This window comes from Pungitius pungitius, chromosome 4, assembly GCF_949316345.1.
Source record: "Pungitius pungitius chromosome 4, fPunPun2.1, whole genome shotgun sequence".
NCBI classification, from domain to species: Eukaryota; Metazoa; Chordata; class Actinopteri; order Perciformes; family Gasterosteidae; genus Pungitius; species Pungitius pungitius.
The window spans coordinates 18,264,099-18,291,026 of record NC_084903.1 but is presented as its reverse complement, the minus strand read 5'-3'; the positions used below and the strand labels follow the sequence as shown (position 1 = coordinate 18,291,026).

Here is a 26,928-nt window from a genome sequence, read left to right as displayed (position 1 = left end):
TTGCATTGAGCAATCGAGCATGAGAAGAAAGCGTGGAACGTTAATATTGCGCGCTGATTTTCAAGTAGGCTGGGGGATTGAAGCTTTCGGGGATTTTTTTAAGACAATGATGCAATTCGCTGAAAGGATTTTAATGGCATTCAGCCGTACTAAACGCCTCTGTGGCAAGCGATTAGCTGAAATTAATCTATATGCTGTAGCTTGTAAAGGCAAAATGTTGTACCCGCTATCTTCTCTTGGTGAGAAATGGTTGAAAAGATAAAACATCCTTCTCATTTAATGTGGTCAATATTCTGTTGTAATAAAAAAACTGTTTTTGAGCAAGACTCTTGCAGTTATAGCTGCTTTTTCTTGTGTGTGTGTGTGTGTGTGTGTGTGCATTTTAATGATTAAATAGAGAATAAAGACATGTTTAGCTGTCACAGCAGGAATAATAAAAGTGAAATAAATGTAATAACGATGGCAAGTCATGCAGTTTATTGTTATTAATTAATTACACTTTCACTTTGCTTTGACATTCCAAACTGTCTGCTGTGTAAACAATAGACTTTTTTTTCACAAAAAAATGTTAAAAATAGGTTGACAGCAACTTGGTTAAAATATTCTTTGTTGATGTTCTAGCTTCAAACTATACCGTCAACTAAAGAGTAAAGAAATACTCACCAAAAACGTGTCTTTATTAATCTGTGTTGAAATCCCTGCGGAGAAACAAAAAAAAGCGCCGTTATTCCTGCGTGAAAGTGATCGACCCGTCTGGCGGTGCATTATAACTAAAAATAGACCCATCCTTTTCTTTGAAGTTCTCTAACCTGCGTTTAGATCTCTTCTCTATAGTTTGTTGTGTTTTCTGTTGACCTCGTGGCAACTCATTTTCCTTCCTTCCCCGCTTCTCCTCCAGTGTTGGAAGGCTGCAAGTGAGGAACAGACAGAAGGCGACACTGACAAATGGACTCACTTTATCTGGCTCTCTGATGTGCTTTTTCCAGGTGATTAGATTCCCTGTGTGGGCTTTTGATCAAACGACTGGCTGTTCCTAATTGCTTTCAATAGAGAACAAGTTATTTCCACCGTTGTTTTTGTTGTGGTTCTTTAAAAAAGTACTTGTGTATTGGTTATATAGTGTGAAATGGAAACTGGAATGGACTCATTACATTCTTCTACAGCGTTTGCACTCATTTACACATTTTACCCAGAAATGAAGTGCCCCTGTGCGTCTCTGAAGTCACACAGATGGCCCAAATAAAAAAAAACTTACAACGCGGCATTAATGTTTTGGCAGGTAACGTGTGTTTTAAGGATATTTTCTTGTCACAGTTCTGCATTTTTTTCTGGCTGTGGCTGTGGAACGATCGACAGTAAATAAGAGCATAACTAATATCAAAGCAAATGTTTCTTCCACACACACACTCATCAACAACAAGACATTTGAACAAGGCCCACGAGGCCGTGGTATGGAGTCAAATGTTCATTGTGATGCGGGACAATGAAGCCTTTAGAAGACAAAACTAGGACTGTGTGGGTGGGCAACGTGTTCTACCAGGCAGCACTGTCCCATTATGGATCTCACAACCATAAAGAAAGTATTTACCTTTTTCTTTAGGAGTAATACCTTTTCATGCTAATTATCTGTTGCACAATACACCCAAAACCTCTGACCGAGCTGCCAGGTTTTTGATAAAGAAGAATAATTCAGGGAATAAACAAAAGAGGTTTGGTTTTGTTTTCTTTTTACCCCAAAGCCTCTAAAAACCAGTTCAAATCATTTTTTTTCTTTTTCAAATATCAATACCTATTGGTTTCTCCTTTGCTGTGAGATCTATCTCATTATGTCTCGTGATGTATCTCATTATGTCTAATGTAAGCTATGAAGAACAGGGATGCTTACTGGACAATTCTTCCAAAATGACCCAAATGTTTTAACATATTTGCACATACTTTATGCACATTAAAGAAAAGTAGACTTTTGTACAATATCTCACTAAATATATTTACATGACATACAATTCGCCATCAGTGCAATACATAGGAATGTTGCATATTTACCAAATGTTAGACTCTTTCCTTTATGAAGAAAAATAATTCCAATGACATAAGCTGATATAACTAATGTGTACAGTAACATGTGCAACTTTCATATTGGTTAACAGCTTCACAGGAAATAAAAAAAATAAAATCTTAGTACCGTCTTATCAATAATCAAATATTAAGCATTGAAAAAGTAATAGATCACATGTACATATTTATCTTCATACATGTAATGGATTGCTTTTGTACAAATATTTCATATAACTTTGGCAGTTTATCAAGAACAAAGTTATCGGAAAAATATGAAACCATAATATCAAACTGTCAGCAATGTCACGTAAGCTTGCCTTCCAAAGCTCATGTTCACAGTGGTCATTCAGAAAGGCTGGAAGCTGATGGTCAAAAACAAGGAGAAAAAAAAAGCCCCAAAAAAAGTAAAATATTTCCATCCTTTCTGCTAAGACTGTTAGTACTGGAGGCTGTCGTCATTGTTGTCATGGTTATAAAATTACAAACACCTATGAAGGTTCACATAGCAGTCATCGCCATTTAAAAAAACGTGGTCTATTTTCAGGTCGACTTAAAATACAAACAGTTTGAAGGCAAGGGGACAGGACCCTGCTCGGTGGTCACTGTAGAATCATGGGAGAGACATGAGAAGAGGACATGCACAACAGTGCTGTGTGGAAGAACGTGAAGCCAAAAAACGAGGATGCAAAATGAAAGACTTTGCAACAATCAAAACGCCACACTGTCAGAAAATGACTTACACCGGACAAAATAATCGAGCAAACTCAAACATACAAACTTCACCATAATTCATATACGTTGGTTTTGTTCTTTTTTTCACTGGTTTGGCACTTTATTGGAACAAATCTCTGTTCAAAAAGACTAAATGTTGTACAAAAGGTATTTCATGTCTCGTTAACATAACTCGTAGAATATAGTACTTAATAGTAAGCATACCGTCAGTAAACACTTGTACATACTGTAGTTTTAAAATGAACATTCCAACAGATGTTTTACGCACATGCACAAAAACAAACAAACAAACACAACTCTCTCTCTCTCTCTCTCTCTCTCTCTCACTGTGATGCTGCCTCGCCCCATTTGGGCCTCCTGTGCTTCTCTTTGGACAACCTCCCTCTCCAGCGTTTATCCAGAAAGAGAGAATCTGTTGTTGCTACTGCTCCTTCTCCTTCTCCCTTTGCTTTTTTCTTCTTTTTTTTTTTAATCCCCCCCCACTAAAGACAACACAACTTTTTTTTTTTTAACACTGCGATTTCTTTGCACATTACGATACTTCCTCCGTCGAGCGCGTGTCTGTCTTGAGACGCACAAACTCTTTTGCCACCTCGTCAGTGGTCCTTTGGGAGAGTATCCTCATGATGGTCAGGCCAGTTTCGTCCATGGAGATGCTTTTCACCAGCGGGTAGCCCGCAGAGCAGCTGCCCTTGTCCGCTAGCTCTCGTAGCTGGATGACCGTCATGCCGATGATGCGGTCCTCGCGGGCGAAGCAGTAGTCCTTCACTGAGACATGCAGCTCATAGGCCTCGGGACCATGTTCGTTGCTTAGAACACTGGGAGAAACCACACACAGCGAGAGATCAGAAAGGTCACACTGGACAATTTAAATGAGTTCACATGAAGCAAAAAGCTGTAGCGTTTTACTACACCGTAGTACTTCAGTATCAGTAAGTTAACTATTAACTAGTAACATATATATGGTGTTCCCCTTTATCCGGACAGAAAAACGTGTCCAAATAGACACAGTATTTCCAGAGATATTCCACTTTTTATCATGGGTATGCAATTTTCAGAGCAGAGGCCCAAGAACAGTCTGGTGTGCAACAGGTTAAACCAGTGCGGATAACAGACACGTGGGAATTACCTCATGGTGACAGTTTAGACACTGTCAAGGTAGTTGTAATTCAAAGTTTAACAACCTCGACTTTAATTTACTTGGGTTGTGTACGAGTGCTAATAAATATGTCTTCAGGGCAATGAGATTTGGTGTTTGTTCCCAGTGAATATAAAGTGTCAGACTTTGGCTGGGTGATATTTTTTCACAGCTTATTAAATGTGTGGCCGTGTTGAGACCATTTAGCTGTGTTTTGCGAGTAAAATTAAACTTTCTATTTAAGCGAGTCATTATTTTGAGGCAGATTTTAGTTGCGAGCCACAACATTGAGACAGGTATGGTTTTTACCTTTCACCAGTGTGTGTGTGTGTGTGTGTGTGTGTCATTGTGGGTGAGAGTTGTTAGATGGTCTTATAGAGTCTGGCATAGATGGACACTCAGTGACCTAGTTTTCAGAATGACTGCCTTCAACAGTTTAATGCAACGTCTAGTGCTGGAAAGGCAATTTCATTCCCTTCCCCAAATGAAAGCCAAGTTTGAAGATACTGCAAATATAGTACAGATACTTAATGTCCATTCATCTTCAATGAAGGGCTTTTTTGGGTTGTATGCAGTAGAACAATATTAATAATAACAGTAGTAACTCCCTCTGTAACTCTGTAAATGCCAAGAAGGATACATGGTTACTCACTATTGGAATGTTTCATTGTACTTTGGTGACCAATTGTTATTCTTGGTCTTGGTGCTGAATTTGCGCTTCTTGTCAGCCAGGTGTGGTCCCACGGCGTTGACCTCTACAAACGGCCGGAACATGGCATTGGTTTGCCAGATGAGGTTGTTCACCTCAAACACTGAGAAATACAGAGAAAAGAATAAGCAGTATTATTGTAGACAGTTTAGGATGAAGTGTCTTGTTCTCACTTTTTCAATCTGTAATATTTATCCTTTTTACCCACACAAGATGAGCTAAAATAGTATTGTAATAGAACGTGCAACATAGAAAGTGTAATATAGAGCGTAGTTACTGTCGGAACGAATACAAAGCAGTTCAATAGCAGAACATTAAAAATAAACCTCTTTGGATGTCATGTATGAGTCACACTGAAAAGGTTTATTGGAAGACCAGTATGCACGTTTTATTCCATTATACAGGAGACAGAGACGCTGATGGGTTATGAGAATCTCACCCTTGACGCTGACTTTGTGCTCTCCTGTGCCAGGGTGAGAGATGAGATTCACTTGCATTGACACCTCCCCCACGGATCCGTTGGATGACTGACCTGGACACACACCAAGACAACACGAGGCGAGTTGAAGAAAAGAACCACAATAACAATCACTGAGAATAGAGATAAGGAAGTAGAAATAAAAGAGGTTGTAGAAAATTGAGAGTAGGAGAGAGCAAGAGAGAGAGAGAGAGAGAGGGAGGAAGATAAAAAGTCAGATCCAAAACTGTGGGTGGAAGCTGTACTTAATGAAAAAATAAACCCCAAAAAAACAGTAGGGGAGAAAACTGGAATTCACCATATGGCAGCCAAGTTGCAAGCAGAGCTAGGGTTTCCTTTAGCTTGAGGCGCAACATGAGCCACAAGAAGAAGAAAAAAAGGCAGATGGTATAGTGGGATGCACAGACAAAAAAAATATGTTCTGCAATAAAAATCCTGTTCCAAACAACAGAAACACGAACAAAAGCTTGACTGTAGTGAAATGAAAAGCAAAACAACGCATCGGAATGAAGGCAGAGGGGAGAAGAGAGCGATGGCTTCACAGCCTGCGCAGGTACATCATCCAACTTGAAGCATCAGGGGCCATTGGGGACCATTGGGGACCATTGGGGACCATTGAGAAGCGCGGTGTGTTTCATCCAGCCCGGCACAAACAGCAAAGTGCATGTGTGGTGGATGAGGGGGACGTGTTCGTCTAATAGCCAATCAATATGTGCCAAATCTGCAGTGCCCATTACAGCTGGTAATGGAAAATTAGCCTCTTGATTTTGTTTGATGAAAATTAAGTAGAGGTCATTCAGGGAGTGACCTGGGCAATGCATTACCTCAGCTGTGAGCAGAAGACCTGAACCTGAACATTCTGAATAGATTCTGCATGGTTTCTGTCTGGCACGGGAAGCTTTGAGGCACATGGGAGAGCCGAGCGGGAACACGATGAAGGGCGCACGAGGGAGATAAAAGAAGGCGAACACGGATAAAAAAAACAAAGGCGACGGTGACGAGGGTCAGCGGATCGAGGGGGGGAAATGCCAGCGAGAAGAGGTAACCGATAAGAGAGGCCAGTTGTCGGAATTTATTGTTGCGAGGCTGAGGTTTAATTGATTTGAATTTCCCCCCCCCTTTTGCTGTTTTGAACAACCAAGATTGTATCTCGAACCAAACAAAGTGACTAATCAATAGACGCTGTTTAGTACTGCTGTGTATTGTAGCTCAAAGCAGCTATAGAGCAAACAGATACACTCATCTGTGTGCAAACACACACACACACTTTACATGGACACACTATAGCGCGCAACGGTCTGTGATTAACAAAACTTCTTCAAGCATCAGCACATCTCCGCACTGCTCACTGACCTAAAGCACTTCATCCGCCACTTCACTAGCTCCACTCACGAGCATCACATCAGACCACCTCCGATGAGGAGAGACAACACGGTGTCAACTCAAGAGAGAGGGAGGGAGAACAGAAACACATCAAGCAGATCTCAAAATAGCACACAGCGGAAGTCCGCGCGTCTGTGGCCATCTGCGCGCCAGCCAGAGCGGGGGCCGCCGGAAACGGGGGCCCGGCCCGGCCGGCCGGCAGGCTGCCCGGCTGCCTGCTCCTCGCTGCCCTGCCTCCACGGCGTTCTGCAAGGCTGAACCCGGCCTGAATTCCCCCTCCCGATATCTCCTCGTGCACGCCGGAGCTACTTCCGCCGCGTTGTTCAGAGCGACTGGAACAATTGTCATACGAAAGACGGATGAACGAGAAAAACAACACATCAAAGGGGGTCGGTGATGACGGGGGAGAGCAAGAGGGAATTTATCAATTGTTGCGGATTGGGAGCGGTTTTTTTTGTGAATCTGATGAGAGAGAGAGAGAGAGCGAGAGAGCTAGGGATTGAAAGACGTGCTTGTATTTTATGAATAGTGAAAGAGATAAAGGTGATAAAGGCCACCGCTGGAAAGCCACTGCACTATAGGTCAAAGGTTACACAGCGACATCCTCAGAACACATTAACTGCTTTTTAAAGGAAGTTAATGCTCATGGGAGAACAGACCGATGTAGAGGTTGAAATGAGCCCCATTATTTTAAATCAGTTCTAAATACCAATAACAGCTTGTGATTTGGTGATAAAAAGCCTTTCCCTCTCATTTAAGCATATACATGTTTTAATGTTTAACAAGTAAAAGCTGCACTATTCATTCTGAATTTAAATACCAGAGTTTATATTAAGTTCAATAATGTTTACTAACTGGTATCGGAAGAAAGTGCTTTGAAGAGAGTGCTGTGGTGTAGTAGCATTCACACATTTCCAGCCACTTCCACAATTTAAGCATCTTTTAGCGTCACTTGTTCTTGCTTACATTTGTTAAATAAAACTACTCCATATAATCTGGCTACAGTAACCCTAAAGTTTTAATTACTTGACTCATGAGGTCATCCCATTGGCTGGTTCATTACCTTGAGAGGTTTGGGTGCATATATATTTCTTGATCAAGGCATCTGTAGGTTGAGTGTAAAGGCTGAGAGCATATTTCAGGGACTTCATATCGGGGCTTTTTTCGAGGAAGGTTTTCTTCAGCCCATTTCCTCCAGCGTGGAAGTATTGCTGAAACACAAAGAAACAAGAAAAAAGCAACAACTTTTTTTATGTTCACATATGCCAGCAGGATTATGTGGACAGGATGCATTTAAAAAGGAGGCGAAAACACTTATAGAGACTAGACAAGAGGCAGCAGTAATAGCCGCTTTTGTTGCTAATTACATGTATTTACATCTGAACCCCATGATGGTTAATGCACAATTGTGCTGATAAGTCTATGTCTGAGGATAGAACGTTCTTTGCCTTCTTTTGAAATGCTGTCACTCCTACGTGTGGAAGGTGAAAGTACTTGGAGACACTAAACCCTTTATTCTTTATTATGTGTTAAGCTTTCTCTCCTCTGTGACAAATCATCGTTTTAGAAACAAAACTGAATTTGTTCAGGTTTTTGCAGAATTAGTTTAGGATTTAGGAAACGCCATAATCTCGTACCCTTGGGATGAAATATCATGGTAGATGTAATGTCCACAAATTGTTCAGGTGACATTTGAGCCAAATCATGTGATCACACATTGAATAACGGCCCCAGTAGGGACTGGTTGGGATGAGTGCTCCACAGCAAACCGTCTATCCAGGTGAACAGTTGATTTGATTGACTCGATTCAGTCATGCAATTGCAGTTTTGACTGGTTTAGTTTTGCTCAACTATTAGTTTGTTCCAATAACAAAAAATCCTTATCGTGTTATTGCTGTTTATTGGTCCAGGGGTGTTGCGAGATGCCCGTAGTGTTTCTCCCAGGCTGCCATCTCTCTGACAGGCGACTCGGCAGCATCGGCCCACATGCTCAAAAAACATCTCTCTGCCTCGGGCAAAATTACCTGCCAGACTGCAATCCTTCCTACGCGTGCCTGCATTTCTTCTATCTGGTCTCTTTAGTATTCAAATGTCCTCCTTCTCTTCCTTAGGTCTTCCCCTATATCCTTAATCCCTTTCTTTTTTTCTTCAGCATTTCATTTTTTCTTTTGTTCTCCTCCATCCTCGAGGCTTATCAGCGTTAAGCATCTTGTGGTGAACCACTGGAGGTTACTTTCCTCTTCTATAAACGGGTCTAAACATCCAGGTACACCCATGTATTTCCCATTTAGGCTACTGCATTTAAAACCTACATCTGATTATATGAGGGGAAAACAGGCGTATTGCGATGTGTTCTCCATCCATATTGTATGAATGGACAGAGAAAAACAGAACTGAATTGAAAAGAAAGAAACAGCTGCATTTCTTTTACAATCCACCACGAGCCAGAGTTCAAAGGAGGCAGTCCATTGTGAATCAGTTGAATGTACTGCGTGCCATCTGCCGTCACATATTAACTCCCCTTTATGGATCAGTGCATCTACCCATTATCCTAATTATTAGTTTTTTCCCGGATCAGAGTTCAGTCTGGAAAAAAAAGTCTTTTTATTGGGAGAATCACTAAATACACTCAAGGCAAAATGTTCAAGTAGATACGCTGGGTTTTAGCCTTCAGGGTAACATTTTGGCACATTAGTGAAATAGGAGAAGCCAATATTTATAGTTAGCAGCATATTTTCCCCTTTTAAATGAAGCACTTTTTTTGGTCTGATCATCTAACCCTCCCAAGGCCTTATCTATGTATGACTGATCGATGTTAATTGACTGTTCTCATTGGAATACTGATTAACCAAATTCCAGCGACATGATAGATCTAAACCAGCAGGTAGTTTCCTTGGAGACAGAAGAATCAATTAGTTTTGTGCTGCACTTTATGATGCAGTGTTCCCCTAGTGGCACCTCACCATAACTCTCTTCTTGTCCCTTAAAAATTGAGGCTTGGTCTTGTAATGGTCTGGAATCCCTTTACATTAACAGGGAGTGTGGTAGTAAGTTAGCAACACTGCATTTTACACCTTCTTCTGCCGAGAGGCTACTTTCTCTTTTTCCGCCTTTTCCTGAATGTGAATTGATTACACATCCTGTCGCATACTTCACGTTTAAAAAAAATAAACATCAAGGAAATAGATATACAATCGAAAGAGGAGATTAAAAAAAAAACAGCTCATTTGCAATTGGCGAGGTGACAGCGAAGGATTAAATTCTCATTCAGGACCATTTGCATATGTCTGCTCAGCTCTGCCTCTGCAGGCTCCCCTGTCTTTTCTAAAGGTCAAATTTTAGCCAGCTAGGTGTCTCTCGCTGTTTAACCAACACTGCAATCTACATAAAACTCACCTTGATGGTGGGAAGCACGAGGTCCATGGCTGCACACTGTCGTGGAGTCAGACTCCTGGCTTCCTCTCGGATGACATGCTCCTGGAGGGAAAGCAGCTCGAGTCAAGCGCTTTAAATACTTTACCATTTCTCAAGATTGAGACGATTGAGTCCCCTGATTTGGGAATTGATTACATCGAATAACTCATTTGCGCTAAAAAATGTCATGTTCAATGAAAAGGGTTTTGCAAAAGACTAACCACAAGCATGCTCATAATCTGCAGTTTCATCCTTCTGGAAACTTTTGTGCACAGAAGCGCACAAGTCTCACTGTTTGTTTCTGGGTTTTAATAAACCTATTCAGAACAGAGATGTGCAGTTTGGTGCACAGTGAAAATACACATACCATCCCTCAAACTAGATGCTGGATATGAAAGAAACATGTATTTTTTCTGCATTCAGAATATGATATAAATGTATCTGCTACCAATCTGTTTTAAACTGATTTTGAAGAGATGAAGAGCTGTTGTGAGACAGTAAATTAAAGGGGGGCAACAAATAAAACATTGAATGATTGTCTAAATAGTCCACCACAATCGGACAACATATAAGATTGAATTAATAGCATTTCTTTGGTCAAATTCTTAAATAGCAATTTGAGACGTATCAATTTTACATTTAGGAAAAGAGGTTACACAATTGCATTAATAGCACAATAAAATATCATATTATATCATAAGTAAGTATTTGGACAACACAGCAAGTGATATAATACACTGGACGACATGAACAAATTCTGTGAATTAAGCTGAAGATTATGAGTCATAAGAGGATGAGGAAACCCTTTTTTAATGCTTTGGGAGCGACAAACAGTGACGTACTGAACCCAGAAGTTCCCATAAATAACATCCGACTCCCACGAACAAATACTCGTATTTAAATTGTAAAAACACAGTTTGGATCTCCTGCAAAATATCTTTGTGTAGAACTTTCATGCCGCTGTTGTTAGTGCAAACCACAGTGGAACCACTGATCCGTTCCATGCCTCACTACACGGAGCTCCAGGGATTACACATACTGGGTCACATGAGCAATTAGACATCAGCCTGACAAGTATTGCACCGAGTTACAGTGTACAACGTTAAAGCCTACAGTAGCTTACATAACAATGCTTTCACATTACATAATCCATCCATCCAAATGTGCAGATAATGGGAATCTGCAGGTGCAGGTGGTAACTGATCCTTTTTTTTACCCTACAAACTGTTTTAGCATGAAAGAAACATCAATCTTACGTTATTGGTATGATGATATTTAGTCACCTTCAGTTTGGACAGCTGTCCCAAGTCCTTGGCGGCGTTGAAGATCATCTGAGCTCCTTGCTGTGGAACGGACAGATATTCTCCCGTTAATGCGAGGGAAAAAAAACACTAAAAGGATGAAAATGCTTTTTCAAATCAACTAACAGAAGATAAAGGGGTAAAATGTTGAACAACAACTCATTAAGGTCATTGAGTTTTAATGGTGGAATTAGTAATATATGACGTCTATGGTTGGGTTTACTGCAATATCGGCTGGAATTATCATGCTCAACAGCTCAACGCGGCCCGTTCTGTCCTGCAATGCCCCTTGATATTTGAGAGGCTGGATAGTGAGTTGCAGTAAAGGCCGGCCTGCCCTTATTCCAGAGAACAAAGTAGGGCGGCACCGAGGGCTTGTCAATAAAACATCCACGCTCTGTGCACGTTTCACTAGTTTGTTTTTAAACCCCGGTCCCTGGGTCCAAATCCAGTAGCACCGCCCTGACTCTGTCTGGTTCTGCTTTTAACAAACAGGTTCACTGCTGTCACTCCCCGGGGCTGGGCTTTGAGTCGGCTGAATTCGAGTTGCTCTGGGGCGCTGGGGTCAGCGTGCTCAAGTGTACAGAACAGCCTCCGGTTACTGCAGGAGTATTCATACAGATGGCTGATGTAAACTACAGGGCGTGGCCACAAATTGAGGTTGTAAAATAGCAATAGTTGTTACAGCAACTTGGTCAAATGTCAAGTAGTTGGCTCCTTTTTTAAAAATATATCTTTTGGATTGTTTGGACCAGGTAATAGATGTGAAATATCCACATACGAGAAACCTAAAATGTGTAAAAGTGTAAAATGAGAAATTCCCTAAGATGAAAAATGTCAGCCCGGCTCTAAAAGGAGTATCAACAATTGACTCCAGGTGTGTGAAGATTTAGAGATGCCATGTTTCATTTCCTGTTAAGTCATTTGTATCTCATGCTGAAGTATGAGAGAGCTGAACAGATGGAGGATACGGGAGAGAGAGCGAGAGACAGGTGGGGAAGAGGAGGGAGATGAAGGACATGCCAAGAGATAAACGAGTGAAAGAGAGTGAGGGAACGACTGATGATTGATCAAACTCACACTCTGGTCATTCAGTGGAGGCAGAACAATTGTTCTCTCAATGGTGTTCAGGACAATTTTCCAAAGCTCTTTGAGGACCCGTTTGAGCACAGTCTTCTCACAAATCTTGGCAAATAACATCAAACTGCAAAGCGGCAAAAGACGGACATTTGTCAGGTCAACACTTGAAGCACGTGTCACAGACTGAGTCAACATGGCTAAAGACAACAACAACAACAACAAGGGATATGATAAAAGAAAGAAAAAAAAAACACCTGTGATTCATGAAACTAAATGCAGCAGCTTTAGGATTTAATCTGAACCTACTGTGCAAGCAGGGTCACACGGACAAGAGGAAGGATTTGGTATTTCCATATCATTAAAGGGATTCTCTGTAATACCCCATTGGCCTCAATGTTCCTTTGACAAATGGTTTTGAGCGATTCCTTGACTTCAGCTGGAGCATTTCAGCACTATGGCTCTTCCAAGAAAAACAGCATATATGTTATGTGTCTAGAAATATGAAATCAAAGTATTCATTATACTGCTGTATTTCATTGTATTGGATTCTATATTTATTCGTATTTATCAAAAACTAGACTGAAAATAGTAACAATAACGTAACGATATTATTTCTGAGTACCTATTGATTCTATAACACAGCTGTATCACTAGCTAGTGATGGGAATCATCTTATTGTAAAATAAACTGACGAGCCCTGAACCAGAGACATTTGGCCTGTACCAAAAACTAACATTGATTAAACGAACAATTCGAGTTCAATCTGACTTCCTTTTGATGCCAGTTAGTTTGAATGATGTGGTGGGGGTCGAATAACCCGACCCACTAGATGGATTGTTACATTGAACCATCTGAGCGGTTGTGACTGGAAAACGTTTGGAAAAAAAGGGTTAGGCACTTGGCACAAAATACTTGGCAGGTGATTGGTGGAACCATTACACAATCAGTCACTTTCGGTCGGTGGCAGAGCAAAACATTTTCCCGTCAGGAAAGGCCTTCAGTGCCGTTCACGGCTACTCTCTCTGTGCATAAATACCGCTCGGCTCTGATTGAACCGAGAACATCGATAGCACCTGTTCTAACCACTATATGAGGCCCTGTCTAACTCCTCCTGGCATGCAGATGTGTCTCTCCGTGCTGGACATGAACGCATCGATGGAAGTCTGACATTCTTGTGATTTGTGACCCTGGCGTCATCTCACAGCATCCCGATACTCCAGCTGCCGTGTGAGATAAGGAGCTGGGACTTTCTTTTTTCTTTTTCTTTTTTTTAAACATATGTGGTGAAAACTGAATCAATATTAGCACACAAAAGCAGTGAGTGTGATTGGTTTGCAAAGGAGAACTTGGTGAAGACCAAAGTACCGTTAAGAGGTTAAACTCAGACCTTTCACCCAGTGAATACTGACTTTTTATCCAGGAGGTCCATGAGAGGCCGAAGGACCGTCTCTGCGTCCATGGCAGCGTTGCTCCCTTTGGCCGTACCTTTCATCTGAACCAGCTCCTGGTTCATCTGCTTCACACAATCCTCGATCACGCCTTTGAAACTGTGTGACAGAAAACAACAGAATCTCTTCGAAATCCTTTTCTACCGTGTTCACATTTCACACGGCAGCCGTTAAGGAGGCGCTTTGCCCGGCTCCCGCTGCTGCTCCACACTGGAACGCTGGAAAAGGGTTTGGAGCAGGGGTGCCATCATCAGGATGAAGTGCTTATCAATCCGCTGTGTGTTCACGTTACACCACCCCGGTCCTCATGTTCTGCTCTCCAAATGTTGTTGGAGCTCCTGGACAAACGGGCTGAGATCTTGAGGCAAATCCGCTTTCAAAGACCCGAGCGCGAGATGCTGCCCCCCCCCCCCCCCCCCCCACAGTGTATCGCAAACTCATTCCAGATATCTAGTCTGCTGAATATGTGAATCTGTTAGGGAGGCTTTCGGGGACAAACAGCCAATGATGCTTAAAAGGAAACCTGGCGGGGGTTACATCTGCAACATGAACTAGAGTTGTTGTTGTTACGCTCTCTTGCAGACGTTTTGATCCCTTCAAGCAGAGTTCCTCTCAGCCGCCTTCCTTTCTGTTTGACTCGACTCGCAGCGTCGCGAGGGCAAACACACAGGTTACCACTACCAGGGAAGCTTAGAGACAGAAAAACACGGTGCATTCTCCAACCACTTCATTGGATTTTGCCGTTTGGACAAAAAACAAGTAAATGGGCTCGTGAGGTCATAGAGTATAAATATAAAATAAATCCTTTACAATTGCACACATTACATGTCTTGGCGTCCTCGTGGTATTGTGATAAGACGCCACACAGTGCTGTCCTCTTTTTTCTTAAGTTATTTAATTGCAAGCCCTTGCAGCTTCTCCCACTCACCATTTACATGGGGAAGTCGGTCCCTGCGGGTTCAGGTCATTTGGGGGGGTGTGATCAGAAGACAGTCTATATGTGAACTCGACATAAGCGCGTGGTGCAGCAGCAAGACTTCAAGTCAATTTACATCTTAACTAGGAAACTAAGCAGTCAGTGCAAATTCCTGAAGGAATTACCCTTAATGAAAATGATCCCCATCACACACACTTTGAGTCACGCTAATGCTCACCTGGAGCCAAACACTGCGCTGAGCTCATCCAGCACTGTGTTGAGTTTATTCTGCAGCTCCTTAAGAAGATCGCTGGCCTCTGCATCCAGCTGCGGGGGGGGAAATGGACAGTTAGTATGTTGTCACGCTGCATACGTTAGCCCACACTGACTAGAGCTGCGGATCTCTGCCTCCACTCCGGGTGTGGGTGTTGAATGGCAGCGGGACACTGGAGAGGTAACCTGCCTCGCCGGTGGCCTCCCACACATTTTGCCTGCCATCTGTGCCGAGCCGCGTCGTAAATACAAACGGACGGCTCACCTACGAGCGCTGCGATGACGACTGCCTGGAGAGTCATGACACACGGCAACACAGCAGGCAGTCTCTCAAAAGGAAATGTTTGTGTGCACCACTACACAAGTTACAGTACAGAGTTTACTGTAGACATTGTAATATCTCACTGTGGTTTGTACATTTCCTCACTGTTTTCATCAGAAAGGAAATTGATTTTGCATGTGTTTGTTTGACTTTATCATTTGAGCCGTTCAAATTTTCAGTAGTTTGTTCGTGGTTGAGGAGATGTTGGTGTAACTGGATTAGTAGCTGAAGCTTTACTTTGTAATCATAATCCAACATGAACGTGCAAGGAAGAGTCTTCCGTGTATCAGCTCAAACAAACACATTTACAAAATAGATTTTACATCATGTACAGTACATGCCAATGCATGGCACGTTTTGGGGTTTCTGCAACGCCATCTTTATGCAAGTGCACGTGATGCATGATGTGCAGATGTTTGTGTTCTCTGTGGTTTTAGGCCACAAATTATTCACGGGCAAATTTCCGGGGGTGTATATCGTAGGTTTGTGCGTGCTTTGTGTGAGTAAGCAACTGCACGTATGAGTGCATCTGTATCACAATTCGTGTCAGTATTTATGTCCAAACATTGATTTTGTTGGATGGGGGGGTGGAGGGCACACGTCGCAGAGGCTCAGTGCCTGAGATGCGTGTGTCAGGCCAGGCACCGCGCCGCATGCATGACACATCGTCCGATTGGGAAAACGGTAAGCTCAGCCATGAAGCCGCTCAACTCGCACATTTTAATGGCGAACGGCTGAGCTGGGAAGCAGATGTGCAAGCTAAACGTTCAATAGACATTGTTATCATGAAGACATGCCTCTATGTGCGGAACACAAGCGATATATTTATATTAGTTTGCGTTCGAACGGCTGTCCCCTTAATTGCAATCATCGCAGCATTCAAGATCTTCCCGAGCAGGAAGGAAATTGATTGATTTATTTTATTCTTTGAGTAACAGATTACATCATTTCAAGTGATAGCAAAACTATAGGCCATGGTCTTTTATCAGTTCTTCTTGGCATGCTGGATGAAAGGTCTCCATTCAAAGCCACTGTAACTGAGTGAGGCAGGTTGTAGTATAATGTCAGGTTAATGAAGATCTTGGATTATCTTGAAATGGGATATAATATTGAGAATATATTGATACTTCTATTAATGCATATATAATAGCAGAATAGATCAGAAGGAAATTGGTTTTACTTGTCCATTTACATGTGGACCAACAACGCAACAAAACATTCAAATGCTTGTATTGCAATTAGGGATTACCTATATTTTCAATGCTGGTGATTTAAGTTAATGTGAAGGAAGCGTATGGAACACCTGGCTCACTCGCGGTAGCTACTTGCACTGGACCCCCCCCCCCCCCCCCCCTAGTGCACAGACTCTCTCCTGGCTGACAGCCTATCAGCAGAGGCCCAGCTTCGCTTCCCTTTGCCTGTTTTAACAAGACAATATCTACTCTCCGGCAGGAGGGCCTTTGGGATATATACTTTCTACTGAACAGTGCCAAAAAATACGTAACTGCCATCTCTAAAGTGAGAAAAACATATGAGCAAACATCCCGAAATCCAAAATAAAGCCTGATATAAATCTAGGGAGATCAGTCCACGTTAATTCTGTGAACGTGGGCAATGTGAGAGATTATTGCTAATCTCTGTTATTGGCAATGCTATGATAACAGTTCTTGGTAATTACATTTGCTCTTTTGGAGTTAATTGCTGATAGGAAACTATTCTGTAATAAATAGGCTATAATTTAGAGAGGAAACTAACTGAAATACACCTAAGCTGCATTATTAGTATTCAAGAGAAATGACTTAATATGTTCTTAAAGACACACTGAATTGATGATGATTTAGGGATGATGATAAAGGGAGTTGAAGACTTCTGTTGTCCTTATCCTTCAGACAATAATGGTCCACCAAGAGAGGCTTGGAACTGTTAACGGTGAGCCGTCAGCAGCACATCAGCTGAGGGCCGCGCTTGAGAAAATGGTTTGAGAAGCTCGTTAAACTCTGCTGCAAAATCCTGTCAGAAACATTTTGTGTCTGCAGCCTGGGGAATGGAGCAAAGAGACGACCGAAACCACACCCAGCAACTGGGTGAGCCTCTGACTCCCCCGCTGGCACCAGAAATAGAAGAAAAAAAGAGGAACAACAGACTAAAATAAATACAGCAATTCCAAATTATCTATGGCTAAAGAAGTGCCAGATGGGGAGGGGGGGGGAAGCTAAAAATAAAGATGTGGATCGGTTAGGTTGACCCACCATCCCCAGTGTACTGGGGATGGTGGGCTTGAGCTGCCTGTCCAGAGGGATAATGGGTAATTCAGATTCCATATGCTCTGTGGCACATGCCGCTGGAAGGGGTTTAGGGGAGTGGGGGTGAGAAGCGTGTGACGGGTGGCGGGGGGAGGAACAGGTGGGAGGGGGGAGGGGGGAGGGGGGGGGGGGGGGGCGTGCTTTTTTGCTATCGTTCGGTAAAATGGCGGAAAGGGGGTGTTGACGGGTCCTATTGCACACACCTTACAGAAGGACACAACCCCCTCCTCCTGGAGACAGAGAGAGAGAGCACAAAAGGAAACAAGAGGGGGGGGGGGGAGAAGACACAACGACGGGAGACAAAACGCAAGGCAAGACAGGCGTTAGATACTGGAGAAGAGAAACATGCTCGTAGGTTAGACGGCTTCTGCTTCTCAGGTAAGACAACACGAGGGGAGCCAGTGGAAGGGACATAGGGACCAGGTACAGAGGAAGGTAATGCAGAACTTTACCTGAGCTAGAAGTCAAAAAAGGTCACTTTAGCAAACAGATTGTTCTATTAAATTGATAATCGCAGAACGGAGGGAAGGGTCACAGCGCATCACTGTTAGGGTCAATTCACTTTCGCTTCGTATGAACGTCACGTGAAACAGTCATGTGTGCCTGATGGCACAGCGTGTGTTACCCGGCACAAAGAGCTGATCCGAGGGTGGAGGTTTAAGACCGGCATCAACGCTGCTGAAAGACACACAATCCTTTGAAGCCCTGGGGACACTGCCCTTCAGCTATAACCTTGCAGTCTGACCTTTCAGTGGAAGAATGCATCCATTTGCATAACTGCATTGTAATAATTCATATATTACAACAACAAAAAAAACAGTTTTTTTTTTTAAATTGAAAGTGAATTGGCTCAAAACGTGACACGGACACAGCAGACGGATACACTTCAGTAGCCACAGACCTGTTTGCCACCCATGGACTCAAACATCTTCTCCAGTTGGACACGGAGCTGCTGAATGTTGTTGAGGATGATGCAGGGCTGCGAAAATAGATTGTTTTGCATTTACATTACTGTACATCAGTACAAAATAACTGTGTTGACATTCTACAGAAGACGGCGAATTTCCGGAATGCTATTGACATTGTACGCAGACCCATGTAATTGCAACACATTGTACGACAAGTTACAATGGTCATGATTTTCTGACACTTCCTCTTTAAAAAGATGGTAGGTGTCAGCATGACAGTCAGCAGGGGAACGCGTTACATAACCAAACGGGGAGGGCAACGTCTGCGCTGTGTCAAGCATCATCGATTCTCAGCTGCACAACAAGTTTAACAGATGACAGACATTAATCACGTCGCCTTTCATGGAGAATGCGAGGAATTCTTCAGGGCTTTCAGTGCATTATGTCCCCCCCCCCCCAAAAAAAACAATGACAAACATACCACACCCACTAAAATGATTAGCCGGTGCCCCATAGGACAATATTGGTGTATTTCAAACCACAAAGAGGCCAATAGAGTCTCTGTGGAGGCACAAAGCGGCTTGTACTCCTATAAATTCCTTCAACATATTTGTACGGGAATGATAAGATGTTTACAATTTAGATATGCAAATGAGATCTCTCGCGTACATGTTTGTAGCTCGAGAGAGGATGGGCATTGTAGATTTGAGCCAGCTGGCTGGCTGGGGCCTGGGGGGTTCTGTTACTGTCCAGGGTCGACTCTGCCTCACCCGCAATGCCAGATTTCTGCTATTTAATGTAAATCTCTGAAATACTTGAGGCTTTTAAAAATACCAAACTCGAACCAGAGCAAACCTTTGGTCTTTGCGGTAGCTGTCGAAAAAAAACAACAAAAAAAAACACCAGAAAGCATTGCTCCAGATGCTCAACTAAACTAATGCAATAACTGCACCCCTTTAATGTAGGTGTGACAGCAAATGAAAGCTCAGATTTGATTTGATCTGCCTCTTATTTCCTTCTTTCCATTCTGTCCGTTCAGAGCTGTCCCGGGGAGGGCGGTTTTAATGCTTTCTCTGGAACAATTGTAATGAGCTTGCAAAGTAGCAGCTGCCTCCTCCGCTAGCCTCCTGTTTGCTACCTCTCACTTCACCCTCAAAGTCCACCCAGGATAATGAAGCAATGGAGCTGTGCGCTTCATCGTTCGCACGAAACAACGGACCGAAAATCCTGAATATGACGCTGACTTGAGATGAATAATTCAAATCCGAATGTTGTTTTTCAGATTTGCTCGGGATGCTAACTGAAATTTAACCCCCACACACCACTGTTCTAGTCCGTCATCATCATTATTATGACGAACCATGTTTGCATTTCAGCCCAGAACAAAAAACTATTTGCACCAGCATACTTAGAGTGGGCACTTACCACGTTCTCCTTACTCAAATACAAAGGAAAGTCCTTGGAAATGATCACAGCATACTGCAGAAGAACTTTGTTGATAGTCTGCAGGGATGGAAAGAGTTTGTTTGCTGATGTATTATTTAATTTCCGCAACTCATTAAAAATAAATGTAAGCAGTCACAGCCTAATAACACCTAGTATTATTAAACAAGAGTAAATAAACCACAATCTCTCTTTAACTGGATACCAAACTCTTAGCAGGAGTTTTTACTCTCCAAAGAGCCTAACCTTTGCGAAGCGGCACATGAAGTGAGCCAGAGCTTGTGGATTTGGGCACTCCAGCTTCTTGATGATCTCAAAACTCTGGTTTAGTTGAGTGAACACATCCACCACCGAGCACGAGAAGAGGGCGTGCTCTGAGGTCTGCTGGAACTGGAGAGACGGTGACATGAGAAGGAAAAGAGAGAAAGAGAAAAGGTGTCGGATCTCAGGAGTGAAGCCCAGAAAGCACCTCAGAATTTGTGAGACGTTATTATTCTCAGTAAAGAGAACGTAGACTAACTTACCAATTACTTACTAATGGCATCACTCACAAAGCAATACGAACCACGTACTGCCAATTACTTATATATTACCAAGTAGAACGTGTGAATCCTCAGTAGCAGCGACGGTGCGCTGTAAACGTCTAACACTTGAACTCGCTGTGCCGTCATTTCTTTGAACACGTTGAAATTCCTGCATCAATTCGTGACTGAGAGTGACGTTTAATACCATGTGTTAAAGTAAAGATGAATAATGGTTTTAGTTAGGACTTTAGGTAGGACAAATCAAGATCATCATGAACATACGATGCTGTGCAATGTTTTTATTTGATAAGCTAGAAGATGCACCGATATATTGTAATGATGTCTGTGCCAAACGTTTTGTGGAAATTGGCCACATTTTGGCCTAACAATCCTGTTGTGCCTCATGTTGTTATAACAAATCATACTCCTGGGGGAGAAGTGCTTTTTTTTTTTTTTTTACTGAAAACCTTCTTTTATCCCATACACCCACGAAAAGGTGAATTCAGTCTAAGTTCTCTACTTCTGAATAAGTAAAAGTCTTAAGTAGTCTGGTTGGTTAACTGAAAATATATGAATAAATATTAAGATATAATTCAAGGCTATACTCACTCCATCTTTCTTGTCCCTTTCCAGTGCTCCATTGAGGAAATCCATGGCAACGTCTTCGTTCTCATCAAGCCACTGAATTACAAATGGCTCGAACCACCTAGAAAAGAAAATCTTCCTTAATTGAACAATCAAATCATAGTGTGCAGGTCTTTTGTTTAAATATTTGGCCCCTCTCTGCTTTCCGGAGGACCTGAAGAGTCAGGGTTTTAGTATATGAGAACATTTGAAAGGCTCCCGAGTTATTTAATGAAATAGAGGAGAACCCCTGTGTTTAAGCAGATTTTAGCGTGGTTCTAGCCGAGGCTGAAATCCATCTAGGCATTGATCTCAGGTTTCAGCTTGTGGACGGATTAGACTGCGAGGCTCAGACAAAGGACAGCTGAGGTCAGGCCATGGGGGAAGTACATTTCAAAGTGGAGTAATAATGCTGTTCTGTCGCTTTCAATTTGCCATTCCGTCGTGTTACATGTGGCCTGAGCTTCTCCCCAAAGCAACGGAGATGCCGCACAAAACTGCTTTGAACTTTGGCAAAGGGCATCTGCTACAGGAGGGACAGACAATACACAGATTCGGTGTGGTGACAGAATAAGAGAAGAGACAGACTGTGTGTGTGTGTGGGGTGAGTGATGCATATACCTCTGGAAGAATCAAGCCTGCAAGATATAGTGTTTGAGTGACTCGAGAGGAGGGAGGAGGGGGGGGGAACATTCCACATTTTTACATTGAATCCACCCCTTGCACATGAGTAGGTCGGTAATACACTTTCTCTGCTTATACTAAGTAGGTTGTGATCAACGTGTTTTAACATCTTGCCTGAAAGCATTAAAACTGCGAGCACAGAGCACGGAGATGACCATTTCAAATATTCAGGGCCGAATCGCTGGTCCACTTGGCAGTTTGCCAATTCCCCGGAGCTTAAATGTCACGTTGAAGAGATAAGACCAACACATTTGTCACTCATCTGAACAAGGGTTTCTCCTCTCTGCGAAAAAAGAGTGTGTTTTTTTTTTAGTTGTGCTCCGGATGGGTTTCACTCCACTTCTCCTTTTTGAGTCGTTGCTGCAAAAGCTCCCCCCACCCGCCATGAATCGGTTTGGTTTTTTGGGCGATCTAGCCCACTGCACGTGGGTGAAAAGAGAGGATACTTACAGAGAATACTCAGGCGGAACATTCTTGAAGGCCGGCAGGTCACGAACATACTCATTATGGAACCATTTGACTTTGAAGTGAAGATTCATGTATTCAGTACTTTTGCATAGGCGGTGCTTGTCGTGCTCTGTAATTTTGATTAAAACATGAGAGGCATAGATTAGCATATTAAGTCAACTGAAGTCGTGATTCTTAGACACAGTCTCATGCTGTGGATTGATGATAAAGCATAATAAATAGGGTTAACAGGAAAACATCACCTCAGTTATGAATTAAAAAAGAGTTTGCAACCAAAAGGAAAGAAAGCGATGTATGAGTCCAGAACAACTAAAGCTAAAATGGATCGGCATTGATTTGCAGACAATGTCGGCGAGTCATTTAATACATCTCACAGTAGACATTTCTGAACAATTAAACATTTCCATATGATCCCAGCTGTGCTGAGAAACAAGATTCATACATTTCCACATCAAAGACTATAAATCCACGCATTGCAACCTGGCTGTTCAGTCTTAAGCCTGATAAGAACCTTTGCGAATAGTGCATAGCTTACCAGCCTGCACTCCCTGCTAAGCTTGGAAGAAAATATTTATGTACATGTAATTATATACATACCTGTTGGTAAATAATTCGAATGCACAATGCAATATTTCACTCCTGGGATGGATAACATTTGAAATACTCCACTCAAGTTTCAAAACTGCAAGGTAAGATGGTGCTTTACAAAGGAATGTAGTACAATAACATGGAAGGTTTTCACATGTATTTGTGTGAATGTGTCTGCTCACACACACACACATGTATTTTTTGGTCTAACTTCAGTATTTCTTTGGTAGAACTTGTGGAAGACAATTTGTTACAATGTATCAGGAAAGGCGCATTGTAGGAATTACACATACGGAGTGTCAAAACCAGTAATGACTGAAAATTACACTACGGTTAAGCAATCTTATAAAAATGCATCAATAACACAGCACAGACTAACATATTTAAATATCCCATGATGTTGAGCAGCATTGCTATTAAAGTTATTTAATCCGCGTAGCCACTACATGTCCCATGTGGATTTTAACGTCCAATTATGTTCTAAAAATCCCAGGAGCCACACAGGGGACTGTCTAACGTTTTGCAACATCCTGCCACTGGCTGATATAAAAAGCCCCAATTATATCAGCACCTCAGAGTCACACGTGGAAATGTCGAAGATCACTTCTTTCATCAAAACCGTAACCTTCACCGCCGAGTTGGTTCTGATGGCTGAAATTGCCCGAGGGATTCAAGGCTTCACCCGGATTCACCTGGTCAGTCTGTGTCACTGGAGGCGCAGGTGGCTTAAACACTGTGAATATTGAGTCGAGACTGTTTCAGACGGTCTGCAGGTGTTAATGCCGCAGCGCTTGTGCAATTCCTGAGCTGAGCCATCAACTCTGGCTGTGACATCTGAGCTGGCGCTGCAAGGCGGCTTGCACACACACAGGGTGGACACAATCACAGTTTGTCCGCACTTTCTTTCCAAGCGGTTGAAGGTCAGTGGGGAGACGGTAGAGTGAAGGTCAGCTAAGGTTTTATGGCATTGTCAACAGATAAGTGTAATAAAACGTACAACATAAGGAGGGAGATTCCTTTACTGCAACAAAAGTAAAAACAGCGTGAAAGTAGCTGGCGCCGTCTCATTGTTCTCCATGTGTATGTTACAGTAACAATGACCTATTGTTGTGAACATGGTTTAAGCAGAAGATCATACTAAGCAGAAATGTAAATCTTTGGGACGTCATTAACATCCCAAAAGTAAAGATCTGCAAGTTTTATGCTTTGGTTTCATGTGGGAATTTTACACAGGACCACAAAAGATAATATGATACTCTTAAAACAATATTATTCAAAGCTTCATTATTTTATATATATATATATATATATATATATATATATATATATCTTATTATTTTTCAATGTGATTGTTTGAATAGGGGAGATAATCTGACGGAAATTAGGCTTCCCTGACTTCATCTGATCTCTTATTGAGATGTGTTTTTCAAAAGTTCTTCCAAAAGGTGTTATTTTTCCTTGTCTAAAGATGGATTCATATTTATTCATGCTATTCATATAAATCCAGCCTCCGCGGGGTGTTGCATTGAGACATCCAAAATAAAAAAAAATCATTGCGATCAGCAATGAAGCAGTAATAACCTCATGATCCCTTATTTAATTGCCAATAACTTTATGATGTGATATAGCAGCATTTTTACTGTAATTGCACAAAGGAAAGGCATTAAAATGGTTGTTTTCTGTATATGTAATCATGCGATGGCTTGTAGCGCCATACATTTGCACCTTACCACTTTACCTCTTCCACAAAAATAGTCTAGCCATCATTGAGTGATAACATTTGTTTGCATTAAGGGCCATTGTTCTCATTACAGCTAATTAAGAGATAATGTGAAGATTTATTATTAAACCTGCGCTTTTGCTAATACAAGCACACAGACGTATACAAACTAAAGCCTCAAGTGTGCTTCGATTCGCTCCTATTGGTTTTTAGCATTCATTATGTAGCATTGCAATCAGATGCTGCTCATCCGATCATATTATGCATGAAGCACATCTGTACATGCATACAGGATGCGTGTGTGTGTGTGTGTGTGTGCCTTTGTGCCCAGCTGGTGGTAAACAGTGTGGGCGGTCCTGAGGGAGGAGTAGGCTCAAGGTCCCTTGTGAGGATGTCATCTCGTCTGAGTCGGCCCACAGGGACGGACAAACTCAGAGGGGACTCAACCACTCTCCGCCTCATTGATTTAAAAAGTCGAGCATATTATGATGAACTGCAGAGGATCTCCACACCATTTTCATACTCAAATGACTATTCAGTGATCATCTATAGGTGCATGTGTTTGGACAGGATCATTTAAGACTAAAGGCCGGAGGACCAGTGGCAGCCGAGGCCAGTGTGGATCTCCCTTTGACATAATTCCTTCATCTTCATTTCTGACCCAGTTCTGTCAATGGACCGTCTAAGATGCATCACAGGGGCGGACAGACACAGCTCTGCTGCAACACCAGAACCCACGGAGACACTAACTCCTGTTGATGTGACTCAATCATGTAATACTTTAGAGCGTATGACTTAATAAGTTCATTTCAGTCGGATGAGTCACGACTGCAGTTATTATGTTTTATTACAAAAGTCCACAGCAGAGTGTGATATTTTGGACGTATTCAAAACAAAAAGACAAAATCGAAATAGAATGTGCAGTGTTACGCAATGCTGGAAAGATGAATTAGAAATAGTTGTAGACTACGTGAATACTTTTTTCTGTAGGAAAACAACAAAAAAAACTACCCTTGCAAAGGCAATTTGATTAAAATGTTCTGAGTAAAGCTGTTCCAACAGGCTGAAGATGAGTAAATGGGCTGCTGGAGCATCGGGTCTTTAATGACTTGCTCCAGGGACCACAGTCATCAAACCACTATACAGTGGATGTGCATTACGTACTGTCGAATTTCTTTACAGAAGTCTAGAGGTATTATGACTTGTTCTACGTTATATTAAGTATAACTGTGATAATCTCTCCTCTGTCCCAGTAACTCCCGCAAGTACGATCTGCAGTAAACTGTAAACTGCATTTCTAATGCGTGATGTTGGATGTAGGATTTTTGCTAACATTTCAGAACAAATAAAAACTCCCTATCTCCTTGCATCTCGGGGCTTCAGTAGAGAACCCCTTTGGGTGCTTCTCGTGTAGGTGGTGATTGATTTCAGCTGCAGCCCTGTTCATTCACTCTCTCCCACCCTCCTTTTTCTCCGTTTCCTATTTTATCCTCTCTCTTTTTTGTCTTCCCTACTACCTCTTGCAATGTGTCTCTTTCTCGCACCCTCTCATGCAGTCAGAGATTCACAGAGAGATGCTAAAATTAGCGGTATCCACTTGTGCACCAGCTCTGGCACCAAAGGCCTCCGAGCAGGAAGCAGACGATGCATCAGAGATTTTATTAAGTAATGCACATGGAGTAGTGCGTACGCGTGCGCACACACACACACACACACACACACACACACACATATAAAGACTTTGTCACATCCATTCATTCGTTCTTACTTACGCGTCCAACCGAACACAGGCACACAGCAGAGAAACACGGACCAACAAAGCAGAGCGTTTGGCCCCGCCTCCTTTAGGTGGTCTGTGTCAGCTGCCTCGCCAGTTACTTCTATGTGCCTTCCTTGATGATGTCAAAGATGACCTAAGCAAACAACTGCTGCTTTTCCACAGACAATTTATATTTATGAATGTGCAACCGAATAATTGTTTCGGGACTGCTCCGTGTTGAAAGCAGTGAGCCATTGTAAATAAATCTTGTCTAGAATAACAGATGATTTTCTATTTTCGTGGCTACATCTTTTGCCTCTACAGCTTTAACACAGACACACTTGGATCCAGATCATTTAAAGAATGATCTACTTTTCCGTTAAAACTCAGAGAGACTTAATTTGGATACGATTTGCATACATTGTATTCATCTATATCATTGTATTCTGCAACCCAGACTATATAACTTACATATTTATGATATTACATAGAATCTTTTTGTAAATTCGCCACGAGCGACATCCCTTTTCGTTTTTCATCACCCTTTGAGTAAAACACTACACCGCTGTGCGGTTTGTGAGCTGTCAAACTCTCCCTTTAACTATTAACCTCTCGCCACCAAAATAAACCTGGGACTCCACCAGCGAGTAGGACCAAC

At 42.2% G+C, this 26,928-nt stretch overlaps 1 protein-coding gene across 3 annotated transcripts in view; it reads right to left on the bottom strand.

The window, feature by feature from the left end:
• Positions 1–1,268: 1,268 nt before the first annotated feature.
• The window catches only part of LOC119224402 (protein unc-13 homolog C), an 85,416-nt gene continuing 59,756 nt past the window's right edge, over positions 1,269–26,928 (bottom strand). For 2 of the 3 annotated variants that reach the window (XM_062561823.1, XM_037481327.2), the window contains exons 19-33: positions 22,186–22,312; positions 21,037–21,133; positions 20,150–20,293; positions 19,886–19,963; positions 18,454–18,531; positions 17,756–17,782; positions 14,893–14,981; positions 13,700–13,837; positions 12,291–12,414; positions 11,193–11,252; positions 9,892–9,972; positions 7,559–7,706; positions 5,074–5,166; positions 4,578–4,737; positions 1,269–3,605 (exon numbers count right to left, since the gene is read on the bottom strand). In XM_062561823.1, coding sequence (XP_062417807.1) covers positions 3,320–3,605; positions 4,578–4,737; positions 5,074–5,166; positions 7,559–7,706; positions 9,892–9,972; positions 11,193–11,252; positions 12,291–12,414; positions 13,700–13,837; positions 14,893–14,981; positions 17,756–17,782; positions 18,454–18,531; positions 19,886–19,963; positions 20,150–20,293; positions 21,037–21,133; positions 22,186–22,312 — 1,730 coding nt within the window. In that variant the 3' untranslated portion in view covers positions 1,269–3,319. The remainder of the gene's footprint in view (positions 3,606–4,577; positions 4,738–5,073; positions 5,167–7,558; positions 7,707–9,891; positions 9,973–11,192; positions 11,253–12,290; positions 12,415–13,699; positions 13,838–14,892; positions 14,982–17,755; positions 17,783–18,453; positions 18,532–19,885; positions 19,964–20,149; positions 20,294–21,036; positions 21,134–22,185; positions 22,313–26,928) is intronic. The other variant, XM_062561824.1, reaches the window with a different exon arrangement.